This window comes from Panthera onca, chromosome A2 (assembly GCF_046562875.1).
Source record: "Panthera onca isolate mPanOnc1 chromosome A2, mPanOnc1 haplotype 2, whole genome shotgun sequence".
Lineage (NCBI taxonomy): Eukaryota > Metazoa > Chordata > Mammalia > Carnivora > Felidae > Panthera > Panthera onca.
In genome coordinates this window covers 13,560,790-13,580,096 of record NC_138340.1, presented here as the reverse complement: position 1 = coordinate 13,580,096, position 19,307 = coordinate 13,560,790, and the positions used below count along the sequence as shown (strand labels likewise).

At 55.7% G+C, this 19,307-nt stretch overlaps 1 protein-coding gene across 17 annotated transcripts in view; it reads right to left on the bottom strand.

Moving 5' to 3' along the window:
- MAST3 (microtubule associated serine/threonine kinase 3) overlaps window positions 1–15,628 on the bottom strand; it is a 36,886-nt gene extending 21,258 nt beyond the window's left edge. For 5 of the 17 annotated variants that reach the window (XM_081792197.1, XM_081792199.1, XM_081792204.1 and 2 more), the window contains exons 1-2: window positions 7,237–7,632; window positions 6,849–6,938 (exon numbers count right to left, since the gene is read on the bottom strand). In XM_081792197.1, the coding sequence (XP_081648323.1) occupies window positions 6,849–6,938; window positions 7,237–7,283 (137 nt within the window). In that variant the 5' untranslated portion in view covers window positions 7,284–7,632. The other 12 variants (XM_081792212.1, XM_081792220.1, XM_081792213.1 and 9 more) reach the window with 6 other exon arrangements.
- Between the last annotated feature and the right edge of the window lie 3,679 nt (window positions 15,629–19,307).

Here is a 19,307-nt window from a genome sequence, read left to right as displayed (position 1 = left end):
GCCAACGCAGCTCAGTGGCGCAGGGAGGGAGAGAGAAACCTCAGGGCCTTACAGGGCCAGGAATGGTGTCCCAGGCAGAAGGCACAGAGCAGGCTAAGACATGGGAGAGCAGGGTCAGCCGCCGACCCAGGCAACAAGACAGGCAGGGAGGAGGGATCCAGCCTGTCGATAACACCATGTGCACCTGCCCTTCTGAGCTTGTTTCCCCATCTGTACACCCTGCAAGGTGCTGGGAAGATCTGATGAACTACGTACACAGTGTTCAGCTCTGGGCCCAGCACTGGGTCGATGGCCGTGGGCACGTATATGGTCATCTTTCTCCCCACAACTCCTGCAGGGTCTAGTGCACGCAGTGGGAGGGCAGGCAATGCCTCCCCGGTGAATTAAGTCACCCTTTGCCAATCCCAACAAACCCGGAGGTGAGAGACACCAGTTGCACCCACTTCCCAGCCTAGGAAACTGAGACCACGGATGTCAACAGCCGCAAGGAACTGTCCTGTAGTCTGATGTACAGAAGCAAAAGTGAAACCCACAGGTTCCTGCAAGACTTCCTGCCAACAACCCCCCCCCCCACACACACACCCATACCCCCCCCCCAGTCCCACATCCTCTCCCAGCCCTCATCTGGGTTCTCAGCTCCATGCTGCACCCCAATGCATCATTTATCACTAACAGCTGCCTTTGGGAAAAACACTTGGCCACCTCCCTCTCGCTCTCAGGCGGGGCCTTCTTGAAAAGAAAACACAGCCATATTTGAGGTCTCAAAGGGGAACCGGGCATCATTTGTGCACTTCCCGAGCAACTGTCTAGTGTCGGCTATTTGCTCAGCCCTCTCTGGAGAAGGCCCAGGACGCTGAGAAGCTCTGCCTAGCCATTCAATAAACACCCAAGTGGGACAACACAGAGTGAGGATACGACAGAAAACGCTGGCCTGAGGCCAGTTTCCTGTACCCGATCCCTAAGGTGCCCTTAAGCCCTCTGTAGCTCCACAGGATCTGGGAGAAGCATCTAAGCCCTGAACCTAGCATTCCAGGTCCTTCAGCAGCTGGTCTCAGTGCCTAGCCCTCTAGGAACGCCCCAACCCAGCACCAGTGAAACATCTAAGAACAGAGAGGTTAAGGAACTGCCTAAGGTCACACAGCCAGGCAGTGGCTGGGCAGGAATTTGAACCCAAGTCCTGTAAAGTCCACAGCCCTTACCCCTTACCTGGCCTTTTCTTTTCAGAAGAGGAAACAGAGACTCCAAGAGAAGCCAGGCTTCGCTGGAGGCTAAACCCAGTATTTTACCCCCGTGACCCGGCTCCTGACACACCACCTGCATGCCAGCCTCGTGCGGTAAATATCTGCTTCTGAAACAATATTTCCGCTAACTGAGCCCCGGGGCCAGAGTAGCCTCAGTTTTTCCAAGAAGCTCCTCCCCAGGTCTCCCAGGCCTAGAGACCTGGGTTCGAATCCTGACTCGGTCCCAAGTCCCTTCTGCCTGTGTTACCACCTTAACTATGACCCCAGCGGGCAGACACCCCACTCCGGGGTAATGACGGGCGAAACGAGGGTATCTGGGGTCCTAGAGGATACCTCGATCCCAAAGCGTCCCCCCCTGCCCCCTACCGCCGCACACAGTGGCCCACGCCACGCCGCCGGGATATACTTCTGGCAACTCGTGTTTGCTTGGCCGGCCGCCGCGCCTTTGCCCGCACGGTGCCCCCTACCTCTTGGAGCGCTGCAGCAGCGCGCCCTTGGCAAGGCGGCTCCGGTGGCCTGGCGCAGCCACCGCCGTCCAGTAGCTGGGGTCGGACATGCTGCTTCTCTTTGTGCCGCCGCCGCCGCCCGAGACCCGGGAGGCGCGGGGGCGCAGCGGCGGCGGCGGCGGGGCACGAACCTCCGCGGCGGGATTGGCCCCAGGAGCCCCGCGGAGCGGGGTAGGGGGTGCGCGCCGCGGGGCTGGGGTTAGGGGGCGAGGAGGAAGCGCGCGCCCCGGAACGCGGCCGGGAACCCGCCCAGGCGAGCGCGGGGGCGGGGCCTCGCGGGGGCGGGGCCTCGCGGGGCGGAGCGAGCGACGCGGAAGCGAGGCTGGCGGACCCGCGTGCCGGCTTAGTGGGCTGGGCGTTGCCAGGGCCGCGGGCGGAGGGGCGGGGCGTTGCCAGGGCCGCGGGCGGCGGGGGCGGGGCGTTGGCGCCTGTTAGGTGAGGCGGTGGAACGTAGCCCCCTTCCCTCAAAACGTCAATCTGTTCACGTCTCCTTTTCCCCCTCTCCCCGCCGCGCGAACCCCTTCTGAGTGTGGCACTTGAGACCTATCCGAGGGCCTGGCCTGGCTCATGCTACCGTGCCCACGGTGGCTCCACTTCTTGGAATGTCCTTCCTGCCTGGCAAAATCCAGCGTCCCCTCTTCCAGGAAACCTTTTCTCGTCTGTCTGGCTCTGTCTTCTCGGGCTTGGGCTCCCTGAGGCCCCGGCATCTCTCAGCACTGGACTGGCAGAAAGGACGTGTTGCGCAAACGGAAATCAGGGCATCTGACATGCTTTGCCTGTCTATGGCGACGGAAAGGCCATCAACTTGGCTACCCGACTCAGGGGATGCCTGATTTAACTTCTGAGGCCTGTCTTCTCAAGTGTAGAATGGGAGGGAAATTGGGCTGATAGGATGATCACATGAGTTAGACGTAAGGTGGCACCCACAACAGTGCCCGATAAATGTGTGATAAATGTTATTAGCATCAGGCTAACTTCCGGGCCTCTGTTTCTCCCTCTACAGATGTCCCCTCAGGAAAATGGAATGGAATCGGAGGCACAGAAAGTGCTGGGAATGCAGTACCTGTTCACCACAGAAATAGGAACGTCTGACACAGGAGGTAGTGAATTAATGCTTCTTCTTCTCATGACCGTCCCAGAAGTCAGGGACAGTGTCACCCTGAGGGTGGCCTCTTCACAGATCACACGATGCTTTGGGAACCAACCCAGACGCTGAAGCCCAGACCCCATATCTGAGAAGTCATGGATAGGGGCCCCCGCCTGGTGTGTAACCCTAACTCCCCCCAACCTTCTTGCCACCAATTTTGCTTCTCAGGTTTCTCAAGAGACTCCCCATCCTGCCTTGGCCATGGCCACAGTCACCCTCAGGTTGCTACTGGGTTTGTCCTCCTGATGCTCTCCAGGTCCCCTGGGCCTGGGTCTCAAACACCCCTCGCTGGTCATTCACTCACACAACATTTATTGAGTAACTACTGTGTTCCTGACCCTGTGCTAAACCCTGAGTACCCTGCCCTCAGAGGCCCCAAGTCTGGTGGGGGAAGCAGACAGTAAACAGCAAACAACTCAATGATCAAGATAATTTCAAACACCGTAGTCAAGGAAGGAAAAGAACAGAGGTAACAAATGGCAAAGGGAGACTTTAGCCAGGAGACCTCTCTGAGGAGGTGACACATTGAGAAGGAAGAGAGGCCCGCCATGGGAAGTGTTCCCAACAGAGGGCACAACTTGTGCAAAAGCCCTGAGACCAGACTGAGGGGAAGAGGCCAGCAGGACTTAACATGTAAACGTTGCAGGAAGAGTGCGGTTGTAGCGGGAGAAGCAATGGGGAGCCATGGAGGATGTGTGAGCAGGGAAGGGGCATGGTCTGAATTGTTTGTCAATTCCGCCCCCCCCCCCCCCCGCTCCCGTCTTCCATGGGGAACAGGAGCTGTCAGGGGCAGAAATGCAGGTGGCAGAAGGCTAGTGAGAGGCTGTAACAGGGTCTGGGAGGACGACACTGAGGCCCGGGCCAGGGTGAGGCTGTGGGGAAAAGTGGGTAAATTCCAGACCTGGTTTGAGGCCAGTGCACGGGCCCTGATGAGGGGCCAGATGTGGACGTAAAGAGGGAGGTGGTCGCTTATGACCCTGAGATATCCAGCGTGAGCCACAGGCCAGGGACAGAGCTTCCTGCGTGGGGGCACACAAGATCCCACAGGTCTGGGGACCCAAGTCACCATATGCTGACATACTGTGCCCACAAACCCTCCCCACCATGTGTGCTTCTGCACAGTTAGTAAAGGAATTACCCGTCAATCCCAGCTGTGGTGGCACCCTATAGTGCTTCCGTGCCCCCCATTACTCCCACTGTGCTGGCATCCCCAGCAGCCACTTCTCCCACGCCCATCTGGCCTCAGTTTCCTCCTCTGCAGAACAATGCTGCAGCTGACAATCCAGAATGCCTGTGGCCGTGGCAAAGGCCTCCCGTGAAAGGCTGACTAATGTCTGACCGATGTCTGGCGTCAGCCCCCTGCCCACCAGATCACGTCCCTCCCCAACTCACCCACCCTCCGTGGCTCCTCAGTGCTTTTACAGCAAAACCACACTTCTGGGTGAATCCCTCTCCTAGGTCTCAGAGCCTAACCCTGTCCGTAACTCGGGATCTGCCTCCCTCTGCTTGTGCTAAGTGACTATGTAAATGGCAAAGCCCCAGTGAGCGTACAGAACCCTACCCTCAACCCCTCCGTGGTCTGACCACCCCAGCCCTTCCCACCTGCCCATGCACTGTCCACACCCCTCCCAGCTCTATACGCTGTATGGTTCTTAGTTCCCTGGATAGAAAAATAACAAATTCTTCCTGTCCCTGACATTCAAGGCCCCAGAGGGAACATTCTTCTCACAGTGCTTTTTATTGCCCCCTTGTCCATGAGGGCCGAATTCACGACCTTGAGTTCACGACCTTCTTCGATTACCTCCTGCTCACCACCACAGGCAGAGCCCTCCCACCTCCTTCCCATTTGTCCATGCCATAAGCATTAACTGAGCACCTGCTGTATACCAGGCCCCACCCTAGAATAGGCCAGATCCAGCTCTGGCCCTCAAGGGGCTCCCAAACCTCTGGGTGAGAAAAATAACCTAAGAATCACACAAGAAAACATGGAAATCACACCCATAATGCAGTCTCAATGAGGGAAATGGACAGGCATAATGGATGTATCTGGGGCTTGGGAGGCCCTGAATGGGGGCTGTGTTCAGAAAAAGCTTCCTATCTGAGGGCTTGATAGAGACGTGACAAACAAAGAAAGGAGGAAATGGAGCTCTGGGCAGAGGAGTAGCAAATGCAAAGGCCCTGAGGCTGGACCAGTTTATATTCTGGCAGCCCAGGAAGCCTCATGGCTAGAGTATGGTGAGCCAGGTGGGGAGATAGGTGACAGGGAGACAAGAGGTGGCAGGGGCCAGACTCATGGGGACTTGGAGGCTGAGAGAACAAACGTGGGCTTATTCCTAGGGTACTTGGAGCAGGGGAGGCAGGGACCCATTTCCTTGCCTGGCCCAAGGTGATGGGGCTCTGCTGCCCTCTGGTGGTGGGTGAGGAGGCTTTTCTGCTCAGAGCCCCAAACTCTCTGCCTCCATTTGCTCCTGATAAAACTGGCTCAGCTGTTGTTCACTTGGTGGTTGAGGCCAAGCGGTCGGTGTCAGATTTGGCCTGACACTCTTTCCCAGGGTACCTCTGCACAACATACTCTGATGTCCTGGGTTTCCTCCTCCCCTAAATGGGGGGTACAGCAGTCCCCACTGGATACCCCGACCTGGTCTAGGCCCCACCATTTTCTACCCAGATGTTATCCTGGCCACCTCCCTTCCTATCACTTGTCCTCGGCAGACCTTTCTTCCCCCAAGGCAGCCACAGAAGCTTTTCGATTCTTGGTCCTGCCTCAGGACCTTGGCACGTACAGTTCCCATCGCCTGGTACTTCTCTTCCCCTAGCTCTGCCTAGACCTTGGCTAAAACACCACCTCCCCCAAGGGGTCACCGTCCGAATGGCTCTTGTTTGTCTCCTCACTTGTTCACTGCCCACCTCCAGAGATCTGACTGAGAGGCCCATGAGGGAAGGATTACGTTAATCTTGTTCACAGCTATGCCCTTAGCATCTGGCTCACAGTAGGTACCTACTTAATGAAGGGAACTGTCTGTTGCCCAGCACCCAGTGAGGGCTCCAAATTGTTCTCTCTTCTCCCCACGAAAGGTCTATGGAAAGAATCTAATCAGTTCATTCATACTGAGGTATAAATGATTGATGGGCCACTGAATTCCAGACATGACTGACTCACACATCTGTCACCTCCCTGAACTTTTCCCAAGCCGTGCGAAGAGCCCACGACAACCCTGATCTTCCCTCCTATAGAGGGGGCAAGACCCTGAGACGCGCCAGTCACAGAGGCTGCCTCAAACCCTCAACAGACTCTGGTAGCCAAGCTGGCCCTGATGCTTGAACCAGGAGAAGTGGCGTCTCCTCTCAGCCTCAGTTTCCTCGGCTGAGAAATGGGGACAGGAAGGGCGCCTCCCTCTCGGCTTGTGCAGGAAACAGAAGGTATTTGGTACAGAGCTGGCACTCAGTCAAGCTGGTTCTTTCCTCCTGACGCCACTTTGCCTGGGACAGTGCGTGGGGCTCTAAGGGTGAACTCTCAGCTTTGTGTGTGTGTGTGTGTGTGTGTGTGTGTCTACATTCAGAGGGAGGAGCTTTCTGGCCAGCTGAGCTGGGTGTGGGGAGGGTCCTGGAGGTCACAGGCTGGAAGGCAAGGCTGATTCAGCAGGGAGGGCCCAGAGCAGGCTGGGAACCCAGCATCTGTCCCAGGGATGTCCTTGGGCCACAGCTCAAGTTCTAGCCTCACCTTGGCCACCTGTCGGATGGAGGACCTGTTGGCTATGGTTGAAAATGGAATTTCCCCCATCCAGGACCTAATGTGGATAGTAGTTTCATTTTATGGAGGGGTAAACTGAGGCCCAGAGAGGTGATGTCACCGGCCCACAGTACCTTGGTGAGGAAGCTGGGTCTGGGTGGCTTCCAAGGTTCTGGGGTGCCAGGGCAATGTCCGAGCCCCGCCCCCCGAGTGCTGTCACTTACCTCCAGGGATGCAGGCCCAGTGAGGGGCTGCAAGGGCTGCAGGGGCTGCTGGGGCTCAGCAAAGATGGGCTCTGGCTGCTCGGAGACAGACTGTAAAGAAAGAGGCCGGGGACGGTGAACCTGGTGGTGGCCCCTGCGTGTGGCCGAATCCGAATTCGGACCAGGACTTAGGTTCCTTTAGGGAGAAGGAGCCCCCAAGGCCCGGGATTCTGGGTCTCGCCAAGGCCGCGGGGGTGGGGCCTGACCGATGACCGATGACCCGGGAGGGCTCCCCGGAGGCGGCGGTCTGACTCTGGGCGACTTAAAAAGAGACGCGGGGGGAAGGGCGGTTGTCTGTCTGCCTCTCTTCCTCCCTCCCCATTTCCCCCCTTCTTCGCCAAGCACTCACTCGAGGGTCAGCGCCGGGATGTGAAGCTTGTCCCTGCGAGACTTCATGCTGAGGCCGGGGTTGCGTCTACGCGGCTGGGTGCCAAAGCCCTCTTTGTGGCCCCCCAACCCCTGATGGTGGCGCGATCGGACAGACCCACAGACGCGGACGTGGGGACAGCACGCCTGGCGGGCGCGACGGACGCGGCGGCGCGGAGGCCGGGCCGCCGGGGGCGAGGGGGGCGGGCTCTCTCCTCCTCGGGGCGGGGCTCGGGCCCCGCACCTGCGCGCAGGCCCAGCCCAGCAGGAAAAGTCGGGCTGCGGGAGGCTGGAGTGGCAGGTGCCAACCCCTCCCGGAGAGAGGGACGCCGAGGCTGCCGGGTCTCGAGCCCCAGGGCTGCGCGGCCGAAAAGGAAGGGCGGTCACTGCCTCCTCGATTGGCATTATTGCTCCATCGCCTGGCCCCACCCCTTCCCGGCCGGGTCTCTGCCCTCGCCCCACCCCTCCCCGGGAGGTGCGGGGGTGGGAGGGGGTTGTCTCTGGGACCCCGGATCTGAGCGCGTCCTGCCCCTATTCCCCCACCGCCTGCCGCTCAGCACAGCCCCTCGCGGCGGGTCTCAGCATCCCCACGCACATCAGAGGCCGGTCCACGCCTCCAGGCCTTTGCTTCGCTGGGGTCCCTGTCTGGAGCGTCGTCCCCCTCACCCACATCCCAGTTCGGTCCCATGGGCCCCTCTTCGGCGGAGCCGTCCCTACACAAGAACCCATGGCGCCCCGAGTCCCACCCTCCCTTTTGCCCAGCCCAGTTCCCAAGACTCCGGGGTTGTGTCTGGCTATGGCCCCCCCCTCGACACCCCACTTAGACCCGGTCAAGAACGCGGTAGGTAGCAGAAAGCAGACAGCTCTCAGGGAGTCTTTGTCCTCGTTCTGCCCCGTGGCCCAGGACTTTGTCCTCCGTGGTTCTGACTGATTCCGGTCCACCACCCCGCCGCGAGCCTGGGCAAAGGCCAGGGACAGTGCCCGCCTTCCGGTCAATGCCGGAGCCCCGCCCCTACGGGCCCCTCAGGCTCCTCCCCACCAGCTGCACATCCCCAGTCCATCAAGAACGTGTGGTCAGAGCTTGGGGGCCAGTCTGACCCCATCCCCACCATCAGATTTCAAACTCTCATCCAAACCCCAGGACCTCCCTCCCCTCTCCCTTCACCTCCCCTGTGCTCTCTTCACTCCAGCTACTGCCGTCTCCATGATGTTCTTTCAATGCCAAGCTGGTTTGCACCCCAGGACCTTTGCCCATGCTGTTCCCTCTAACTGGGATGCTCTTCCCCTCAGGCTTTCCCTCTTGCCTCTTCTTCCTCTTCTAGATCTAGGCTCAAATGTTACCTTCTCCAACAGGGCTAAATCCCATCCCCCCTCCCCTGCAGCTCCTCTGTTTAATTTCTCCCCTGCAGTACATCTCTTCACCATAACTCTCCCCAAGAGAGTGTGAGCTCCATGGGCAGGGTCCAGCATCGATTTGTCTCTGTGTCCCCCCGCCCCCCATGCCTGGAACAGGGCCTGATACACAGTAGGCACCCAAAAAAAGTTTGTTAAGTGGGTAATTTCACTGCCGGGCAAGAGAATTCCCATCCCTCAGGCAAACACCGCCCCCAAAGAGCGGGTGTCTACACTCACACACCTCCGGACCGCTAGCACAAGGCAAAACCCTCCCTGTCCTGGGCTGTGCTTTCCCGTCTGTAAACCAGCAAAGACACCACACAAAACGGTCTGTGAGCTCTGGGATCCGAAAATGCCAGCCTACAGAAAAATGCTAATGTGACCCTGAAGGATACAATTTTCTACCTGTGTTCCCTGACAGTGAGCTCCCCGTCATGGGAGACATGCAAGCCGGCTCCAGGATACTTGGCTGGAATCCTCTGATTTGGACTCTAGATGCTAGACAAGGGTTCCTTTTCCAACCTGGATGCCCTTGTCCCAGCTGTGCAACCCTACAGCGCTTCAACCTCCACATTTGCAAACTGGCGTGGGCCCCCAGCTTGTGCGGGCCAAATGAAGCACTTCCAAAGCACTTTGCAAACACCGGGGGAAAGGATCAAGGTGAGCAGCTTTGTTGTAATTATCAAATAAATTCACAGTCTGGAGGCTGCCGCTGAAATCTCTGTGCCCAGGACCGTTGGGTCCAGCCCAGCCCACTGGCCTTAGGTGAACTCACCCACGTCCCCGGCGTGGCAGGCTCAGCTCCTTCTGAAATGAGAGGAAACAGGGGTCATTCCCAAGGAGACAGGCCCTTCACATCCCCGGCCCTCCACCCACCTCACCCCGAAGGTGGCCCCTCGCTCACCCAGCTCCAGCCGATGCCTCCTTTCTGCTGCCCCATATTCTGGGTTCTGCCCTGCCTCAGAGCCTTTGCACCAGCTGTGTCTTCTGCCAAGACTGCCTTCCCTCCCCTCTGGTGCTAGTCAATTGCACATCATCCCTCAGCTCAGGCACCCCTTCCTCCTGAAAGCCCTCCAGACTCCCAATCACCTCCCTGCCTAGCTCAAACCCTCCTTGTACTAAAAATAACTTCATTATTTTATTTGATTTTAAAGTGTATTTATTTATTTTGAGAGAGAGAGGGAGCCAGAGTGGGGGAGGGGCAGAGAGACAGAGAGAGAGAGGAGACAGAGAGAGAGGAGAGAGAGAGAATCCCACGCAGGCTCAGCACTGTCAGCGCAGAACCCGATGCGGGGCTCGAACTCACGAGAACATCGAGATCATGACCTGAGCTGAAATCAAGAGTCGAACGCTTAACCGACTGAGCCACCCAGGCGCCCCATAACTTCATTATTTTAAATAACAAATTAGTTATATTTGTAAAGAAGGATGTCAATAGTGGCTAAATAGTAACAATTGTTCGAGGAAAGGGAGATTCTTGACTCGTCCTCACTCTGCCCCCTCCCAGATCTGAAAGTCACTTCTGCAAAGCTTATGTGGATTTGTGTCTTGGGAACCGACGGGGGGTGGGGGCACTAATCAGTGACTCCCTTTTGAAGACCCTTTTAGAGCTCAGCAAGCTGACTGCACCAACCCTGGGTGCCCTTGCCATATGCAGGGCAAAAAGCCGTGCACTTGGGGTCACGGTGACCCCGGAGTCCATCCTCAAATGTAGCTCACCCAAGAAGGTTTCTAAATTCTCAAAAGGCCATGTCACGCAAGTTTAGAATCTAGGGACACTCAGACCTGGGTCCAGATCTATTTATTATCTGTTCTTGCCTGGCTGTGGGACCTTGAGCAAGTAACTTGCGCAATTCGTGCTTTGATTTTCCCACCTATAAGGTGGAGGGTAACATCAGGAGGGTCCCAGGGTAGTGATGATCAGCCATTATTATCGTGGCTGTTGTGCGTTGTGTTACTGTTGAGCTCAGCAAGGGCCTAGGTGGACTATCGTAATACCCGATAAATTTTACTGAGCCACCTAATACATACAGACCAGGAGCAAGGGCCGTTTTTCAGTCTGGGAAACCGAGGCGCAGAGGGAAGCCAGCTGCCCATGTCTCTTGGCAAGGAGAAGGAAGGGAATCCAGGTCTCTGGACATCCCCACCCCCCCTGCTCCCCCCCCCCCCCCCAAACACACACGCCAGGGCAGTCTTGTGGAGGACAGACACATGACTATTTTTACCTAGGTGGGCTCTCCGGACTGCCCACATCCAGAGCGGGGCGTTCACCATGGCAACCACTGACGTCATCAGCCCCCACAGCCAATTCAAGGGGGCTGGAAGCTGCCCGGTGCAGGACGGGGCTGGGAGAGGTTGGCTGGGTCCCCCAGCAGGGGAAGAGGAGGGGTGTCACCCCGAGGCCTGACCCCAGCTACCCTGAGCCCACAAAACCGGGCGGTTCAAGGCGGGAAGAGGCTGACCTGCCATCCCATGGTGTTTCTGTCTGCCTGAATACCTCTGGGAATGGAGAGCTCACTATCGTTCAGGGCAATTGATCACAGTCATAGGAACCACCACCACCATTAAGGCCTCCTGCTGCCCCCTCCAATTGTTATGGGGTCTTATGCCAGCTTACCCCTCTCCTCTAACCCGTGAAACAGCGAGGAGCTGGCATCTGAACCCAGGACTTACTTGCTCTGGCACCCCCTCCTCCATCCCAACCATTTCCTTCCAAAGCCCTGGCCGTCCTGGGTTCCCAGTCTGACTCCCCATCATCTGAGCTGTGTGACCCCCGCCAAACAATTTCACATCAGTTTCTTCATTTGGAAAGCCTCCCGGTTCCATAGGGTCCTGGGAGGAATCAAGAAACAAGCTAAGAGCCCGGCACTGGGGAGGCTTCGATAAATCAGTGCCAAGACAATGATTTTGTGAGGTTAATAATAACCACCAATTTAACCACAAATTTTAATTTGCTTCCAAAATACAAAAAGATGTAAGTGGCAGAGAGAAGCGAGGGAAGGTCGGCAGCCCCCTGCAAAGGCTCTGTGGAAAGCTGGGACCACATGGAATTCTCCCGGCACCGCCCCCGGACCCTCTGCTCCCAGAGCCATCTGCTTCCGCCTTCAGCCCCCTCTTTGCCGGCTGTTCTCAAGGAGTGACTCCCGCATAGACCAGAGTAGGTGGGGGCCCGATCCCTTGGAACTGCCCTTTAAAGATAATATTTACGGCAACCTCTTCGGTTCTTGGCTGGGCTGGGCAATGCTGCCTCCCAGCCAGAAGCCTCAGCTCCATCCTGAGGAACCCCCCGGGGCATGGACACCCCCACAACTGGAGGCACTGGGGAGACCCAGGGGGAGAGAAGGGGCTGGAGGTGGGGGGAGCCAAGAGGCTTCCTGGGCGGGGGGTGGTCAGGCTGGTGGGAATCTGTGCGGTGGGGGTAGGACTCAGGCCGGCTGGCACCAAGCCCCACGGGAAGTTGGCAACTGCAGTGAAGGGAGAGAGAAGTCAGCAGGGACCACAGAGCACCAGCCTGAGGGCTTTTTTGGAGGAGAAGAGTAAGCTGAACTGGGCCACGAGGATGCAGGATGGACCTTCCAGGGAATGCCTCCAGCAGCAGCAGAGACAAAGTTCAGATAGATACAAGCTCTGGCCACCTTCACTGCCCCTGGATTTGGAGATCTGGTGTTTGAAAAGTCTGTGGTTCGTGGGGCGCCTGGGTGGTTCAGTCGGTTAAGCATCCGGCTCTCGATTTCGGCTCAGGTCATGATCTCACGGTTCATGAGTTCGAGCCCCAAGTCGGGCTCTGTTGCTGACAGTGTGGAACCTGCTTGGGATTCTCTCTCTCTCTCTCTCTCTCTCAAGAAATAAATAAAAACTTACAAATAAAAAAAAAAAAAGAAGCATGGCTTGTGAAGCAAAGGCCCAAGTGGGAGATGATAAAAAAAATAACGATAGAGGGGCGCCTGGGTGGCTCAGTCGGTTAAGCGGCTGACTTCGGCTCAGGTCATGATCTCGCGGTCCGTGAGTTCGAGCCCCGCGTCAGGCTCTGTGCTGACCGCTCAGAGCCTGGAGCCTGTTTCCGATTCTGTGTCTCCCTCTCTCTCTGACCCTCCCCCGTTCATGCTCTGTCTCTGTCTCCAAAATAAATAAACGTTAAAAAAAAATTAAAAAAAAAAAATAACGATAGAATAATAAGAATAGTAGTCTAGCAATAACAATGCGAGGAGTGGAGCTCACGTTAACCGGCACCCATAAATGCTGCACAGGAGACTGAGCTTAACCCAAAGCGGGAAGGCCCAGTGCCCAGCTCTTCCTCTGACCCAGCGCAAACTGGGGGTCCAAGGGCCAGACCAGTTCCTGCTTACCACCTCCCAGCACACTGCCCCCGTCAGATTAGCCAGCCTTCCCACGGATATGGTCTGTACTAGCCAGTCCGCAACTGACTTGAGTCCCCTCCACTTCCTCAAGCTTTCATGAATCGACTCTTTGACCTTTGGAAGGGTCAGCCTCCAGAGTATCTGATTGGCTCTGACCAGGAGGCTGCTACCTGCTTGGCTGGGGGTGCTCCTGGGCCCATTAACAAAGCTCCAAGTTAAGGTACCGGGTAGCTTATGCCCCAAACCCAGGCCCTCCACGTTTTTGCATCCTCAGAAGCCAGACTGGTTAGCATTCCAAATCTCTTAATTTCCCTCTCTGATCCTCAGTCTCCCTCCCCGAAAAAATGAGGCTAATAATAGCACTGACCTCTTGTGCTGTTAGGAGAATTAAATGCACACACGGTGCTTCGCGTTTGTGGGTGCCCCTTACTGTGAGGCATGATTTATATTTCTACTATTATTATTTTTTTAAAGTTTTTAAAAATGTTTATTTATTTATTTTCAGGGTGGGGGGAGAGGGGGAGACAGAGAGGGAGAGAGAGAATCCCAAGCAGGCTCCGCACTCCGTGCTGAGCCCAACACTGGGCTTTCCTGGCCTCTGGCCCCCTCTGTGGCCCCCACCTGCTCCAGAGGAGTCTTTCAAAGCCTTCAGGTCTGATAGTGTTCCTCCCTTCCACCGGCACTTTCCATAGCTCCCAATCACCTTAGGGAGAAAATCTAACCTCTTCAAAATCGGCACTGGAACGCCCTGAAGCAGAGGGTCCTAGTTTCCCCACGCAACATATATAGTTACATGCTTCTGGGCCTTTGCATGTGCTGTGCCCTCCACCCAGAATTCCCTCACTCATCTGGGCAACCTCTACTTGTCCCTCTGCCCCCACAGAGCAAGAGGGCGAGCCAGACCTGCCTGGGTTCGAAGCCTGACTCTGTCACCTACGTGCTGTGACACCTGGGCAGGGGCTAGGCTTCTCTGAGCCTCAGTTTCCCCTTTTGTAGCATGGGACTCGTCATCAGGGAGCGGGTGCCTCTTCCCCATGAAACAGGCCCCGACTTCTTGACGTCAGCAGCGCCCCCATTCGCCTACCCGAAGGCAGTTTCTCTATTTTAAGAGGCCGCGGGCGGGGCTCGCGTCTAACTGGGGCTCGGGGCGGGGCCTGTCCCCCCACAACACCCCACCGCTCACCGCCCCCTCCCCTACGCCCAGGCCCCTCACTGTTGCCTCTGGCCTCGGACTTTCCCCTTGCGGCCCCCGCCCCCGCCACGCCTGGGGGTGGGGGCGCTTCTGCCTTTCATCTCTGCCCCTGCCCTCCCGGACCCCACCCCCACCCCGTCCTTCCAAGGTTCTAGCTTCCCTCAGACTCTCTTATTTCCCCATGCACCCCCCCCCCGCACCCCCCCCGCCCCTGCCCTGCCACCCGCGCTGCTTCCTCTGCTCCAAGACCACCCAGCAACGCTTGGGTCAGGCGCCTTCTCCAAGAGTGCCTGAGCGTCCCACACTGCAGCTGACAACTCCCTGGGGTCACTGCTGCTCAGGCGTCCATACCCCCCAACAGGCTAGGAGACCCAGGAGAGCGGTTTCAGAGGGTGAACACCCCGCCGCCTCTCCAGCAGGCACTCAAGAAATGTTTGTTGGGTAAATGATGAATCCCAGGTTCCCGACAGGCAACCTGGTGGCTCCTTAAGGGTGTGGTCTACGCCTCGGCTAGATCATCTTAATTCCCTTTGCACAGAGATGGGGAAACTGAGGCCCAGAAAAGTCAAAGGAGTCGCCCATCGGGGTCCCGTGGCCCCTGCGTGGGTTCGAACTCTCTCACGCACAAACTCAGGGCCAGAGGTCAGAAAAGGAGGGCCCTTACAGCCAATGGGGAAACTGAGATCCGGATAAGCAAAAGTGTCTCCTGCCCTCGACACCCCTCCCCCCCCGCCCGCCCGGCCCCCCGCAAGCCAGTTTGCAGTGCTTTCCGCAACAGAGAGCCAGTTAAGGCTGCCGGATTGAACCTCTGTCGGGCGACCTCGAGTTTGTGACTTTTCCAGACCCGAGCCTCAGTTTCCCTGTCTGACAAATGGGCGCCCGGACAGCCCCAACCTCCTTGGCTCACCTTAGGGGTGAGCTGAGGCTGGGGCGCGGTGGCGCAGCGAAGGCACGAGGCAGGTAATGATCCACATTAATTAATAAGAATATATCACTAGTAAAAAGATTAACACGACGAGGACCATATGGTGAGCGCTCAAAGGCTGCTGTTGCTCATATTATTAGAGCAGCTGGTGGGAAGGGGCCCAACCCTCAGCCCCCGTCTCCCACGCTAGCGCTTGGAGCCTCAGTTTCTCCATCTGTCAAACCAAACGGAGTATATATCCCCTTCCCATCAGGCGAAAAGCACTTTGAAAAGCGGGCAGAAGGAGCGATCGGAGCGCGCGCCCCGCTCTCCGCCTCAGTTTCCCCGGACGCCGAAACCTCGCCCCTGGCACCCAAGCCAGGTGCACTCGGCCGCGCCCTCCGCCCGCCCACGCAGGGGCCTCACCTGGAGCCCTCGGCGCCGCAGGAGGCTCGGCTCGTCCATGGCCCGCTAGTCCGCGCCGCCTGGCCCGCCCCCGGCCCCGCCCCAGCCTGCCAAGCCCCGCCACCCCGCGCCATTGGTCAAGCCGGTCAGCTGACGTGTCCTGGCCCCGCCCCTCCCTGGGAGCCCTCCTGGAAGGGCCCCGCCTCCATTGGATGGGCCAGACCCGCCCTTCCAGGCCCCACCCTTACCCCCCAGCCAAGATGAAACCATTTTTCAATGAATCCTCTTGGGAATAAGGGACCGTTAGCGTCCCCATTTTGCAGAGAAGGAAACTGAGGCTCAGAGAAGTTAGTTGATGTGCCCAGGGCGCACAACAAGACCAGTTCTAGGGTGAGGTGAACGAGACCCTCAGTTCTGTTCAAAATTTGAAAAGGGCCACAAATATCAGTGATTAAGGTACACAAGATTCGAATACAATAGTGTAGAGAATCTAAACTAATGCAAAAAGCGCAGGATGAACTAAACACCAAAAATGCAGGCTCTGACTCTGCCTTTACATCAGCTGCCTTACCGGTTTCACCTTAATTCTGGCCCTAGCCCCAATAAAACTTTATTTACAAGAACAGGCAGCCACTGTTGCCAGTTTCTGCTTTGAGGATGACTCCCTTTGCCGAGTCAGCTGGGCACCTAAGCGCCGAATGAGGACCACCTTCCACAGGTATCTGGTGATAATTGACCAGCCCCCCTTTGCAGAAGGGAAACTGAGGCAGGGCAAAGCCCAAGTGCCAAGATGGGATCCATATTCTCTCTTCCACTGGGACTGCCACTGTCTCTGCACCTGCAGGTTCCCTTGGCTATCCGTTGGACTTAGACATTACAGTATCTTCTCAGGCTGGAGGAGAGACCCCAGGGAGGGCCCGATTGCCTTTGAGTCTGGATAGGCTGCTACCAAATTACAGTGGCCAGATTGAACACATAAAAATACAGGGCTTCCTGAAATTTTGTTTTTGTCATACACACTTTAAAACTGAAATATTGGGGTGCCTCGGTGGCTCGGTCGGCTGAGCGTCAAACTTCAGCTCAGATCATGATCTCACGGTTTTGGGAGTTTGAGCCCCGCGTTGGGCTAAGCTGCTGTGAGCCCAGAACCCACTTCTGATCCTCTGTCCCCCTCTCTCTCCACTCTTCACCTGCTGGTGCTCTCTCTCAAAAATAAAGAAACATTAAATAAAAAAAAAAAAAAAAAAAAGGAGGGGCGCCTGGGTGTCTCAGTCAGGTAAGCTCCGACTTCGGCTCAGGTCATGATCTCGCGGTTCGTGGGTTCGAGCCCCGCGTCAGGCTCTGTGCTGACAGCTCGGAGCCTGGAGCCTGCTTCGGATTCTGTGTCTCCCTCTCTCTCTGCCCCTCCCCTGCTCACGCTCTGTCTCTCTCTCTCTCTCAAAAATAAGTAAACATTAAAAAAAAAAAAGGGTACTGGTACTCCCCTCACAAATTTATAAAAGATAATTAAAAATAAATAAATAAAATTGACATATAATCCACCCACCATAAAATATACCTTTTAATTTATTTTTATTTTTTAAGTTTATTTATTTTGAGAGAGACAGAGAAAGCACAAGGGGGGGAGGGGCAGAGAGAGAGAGACAGAGGAGAGGAAGAATCCCAGGCAGGCTCCACGCCGTCATTGCACAGAGCCCAACTCGGGGCTGAAACCCACAAAACCGTGAGATCATGACCTGAGCCGAAATCAAGAGTCCGACGCTTAACAGACTGAGCCACCCCGGAGCCCCTAAAATAGATCTTTTTAAAGAGTACCATTCCGTGGTTCTTAGCATATTCTCAGAATTGTGTAATCGTCACCACTATCTAATCGCAGGACATTTTACCAACCCTGGAAGAAAACCTTTACCCATGAGCGCTCACCATCCTCCCTCCGGCAGCCGCCAATCTGCTTTCTGTCTCCGTGGCTTCGCCTGTTCTAGACATTTCACATAAATGGAATCCTACAACGTGTGGCCTTTTGTGTCCGGCTTCTGTCGCTCCACACGATATTTTCGAGTTGCACCCACGCTGTAGCTTGAGTCGGGGCTTCCTTCCTTTTTATGGCTGAATAATATTCCATCGTGTGGATGGACCCCATTTTGTTTATCCGCTCATCTGTCGATGGACATTTGAGTTTTTCCACTTTTGGGCTCTTGTGAGTTGCGCTGCTGTGAACGTTCATGCGCAAGTTACCGTGTGGACATATGCTTTCAATTCTCTTGGGTCTACATCTAGGCGTGAAATTCCTGGGTCATATGGTAACTCTATATTTCTGCTTTTTCAAAAACTGCCAGACTGTTCTGTGCAGTCGAAAGCAACCACTGCTGTAAGCTGAGTCACGTTCTTCCAAAATCCAGACGTTGAAATCCTCACCGTAGGTCCTTCAGAATGTGACTGTGTTCGGAGAGAGGGACTTTAAAGGGACAATTAAAGTAAAATGAGGTTTACCTGGGTGGATCCTAATCCAATATGATTGCTGTCTTTATAAGAAGAGATTAGGGCACAGGCACGCACAGAAGGTAGGCCACGTGAACACGCAGGAAAACCCCATCTGCAAGCCGGGGAGAAAGACCCCAGAAGAAGCCAAACCTGCCAACATCTTGATCTTGGACTTGTAGCCTTCAGAACTGTAAGGAAAGAAATTCCTGTTTTTGAAGGCACTCCGTCTCTTTGATATGGCTGGTCTAGCAAACTAATTACAGCCACCCAGTTAAATGTAATTTCAGACAAACAATGAATAATTGTTCCTAATGTTCCACACGATCCTTGGTAAGTAGATATGCTAAAAACTTATGGGGCGTTTAACCTGAAATTCTCATTTAATAGGGCACGTTTTATCTGGCAATCTATGCTAAAAGGACCTCAGGCTATAACTTGTCTACCCCGGGTGATGGGGAGCTCGCACCTTACAGTGACCGACGACAGCCCTATCTCTGGTCTGTTCCGCCTACAAGTTCTCCTAGAGTCCGAGTGGGGGTGGACATGTGACCTAGAGACTTTTCATTCGCTTCAGCCAGGGTGACAGGCTCACGGTGGACATGAAACTCAAGCTCAGCCAATCAGTCTTCCCTGGGACTTTGGCTGCAATCTTGGGGAAAGACAGGTGCCCTGTACCAGAGGTGGTTGGACCAGGCCAATGGGGGAGCTGCTGGAGGGGGAGCCACCGGAGAGGTTTCAAAAGCCCTTGCTCCATCTGGAGAACTTCTACACAGAACTTCCAAAATTACACCTTCCGTGGGCGCTAGGGGACATTTATTGACTGACTCGCTGAATCAATCGAACAACGAGTGCAATTTTTCCCTGGTGAACGCCTATACATCTTTCAAAACCCGCTTCAAATTTAAGAAGCATCAAAGAACATTTTTACCGAATGAATAAGTAATTTTCTTTGCTGCGAACTTCTATACATCCATCAAAACCCTTCTCAGGTATCTCTAAGGGGCGTCAGGGAGTGTGATTGTTGAACGAATAAGGGATGCCTAGAAATGTTGTTTGATTAAAAAAACTAACAGATTTTCTCCTTGCAAAATCCTATTCATCCTTCAACATTCTCAGATGCCCTCCAGGGACGTCAGGGTCTTGTGGCCACAAGAAGGGAAAAGCTCAACCCTCGGCTGACTGAAGGTCACTCTACCCAGGAAGGAGGCGGAAGCTGAGGGGGTGGGGAAATTCTGTGGTTCCTCCTGTCACGATTTCCATTTCCGGCGGCCCCTTTTAACCCAATCCTTCCTGCCTCCCCCTCCCAGCAGTTCGTGAGG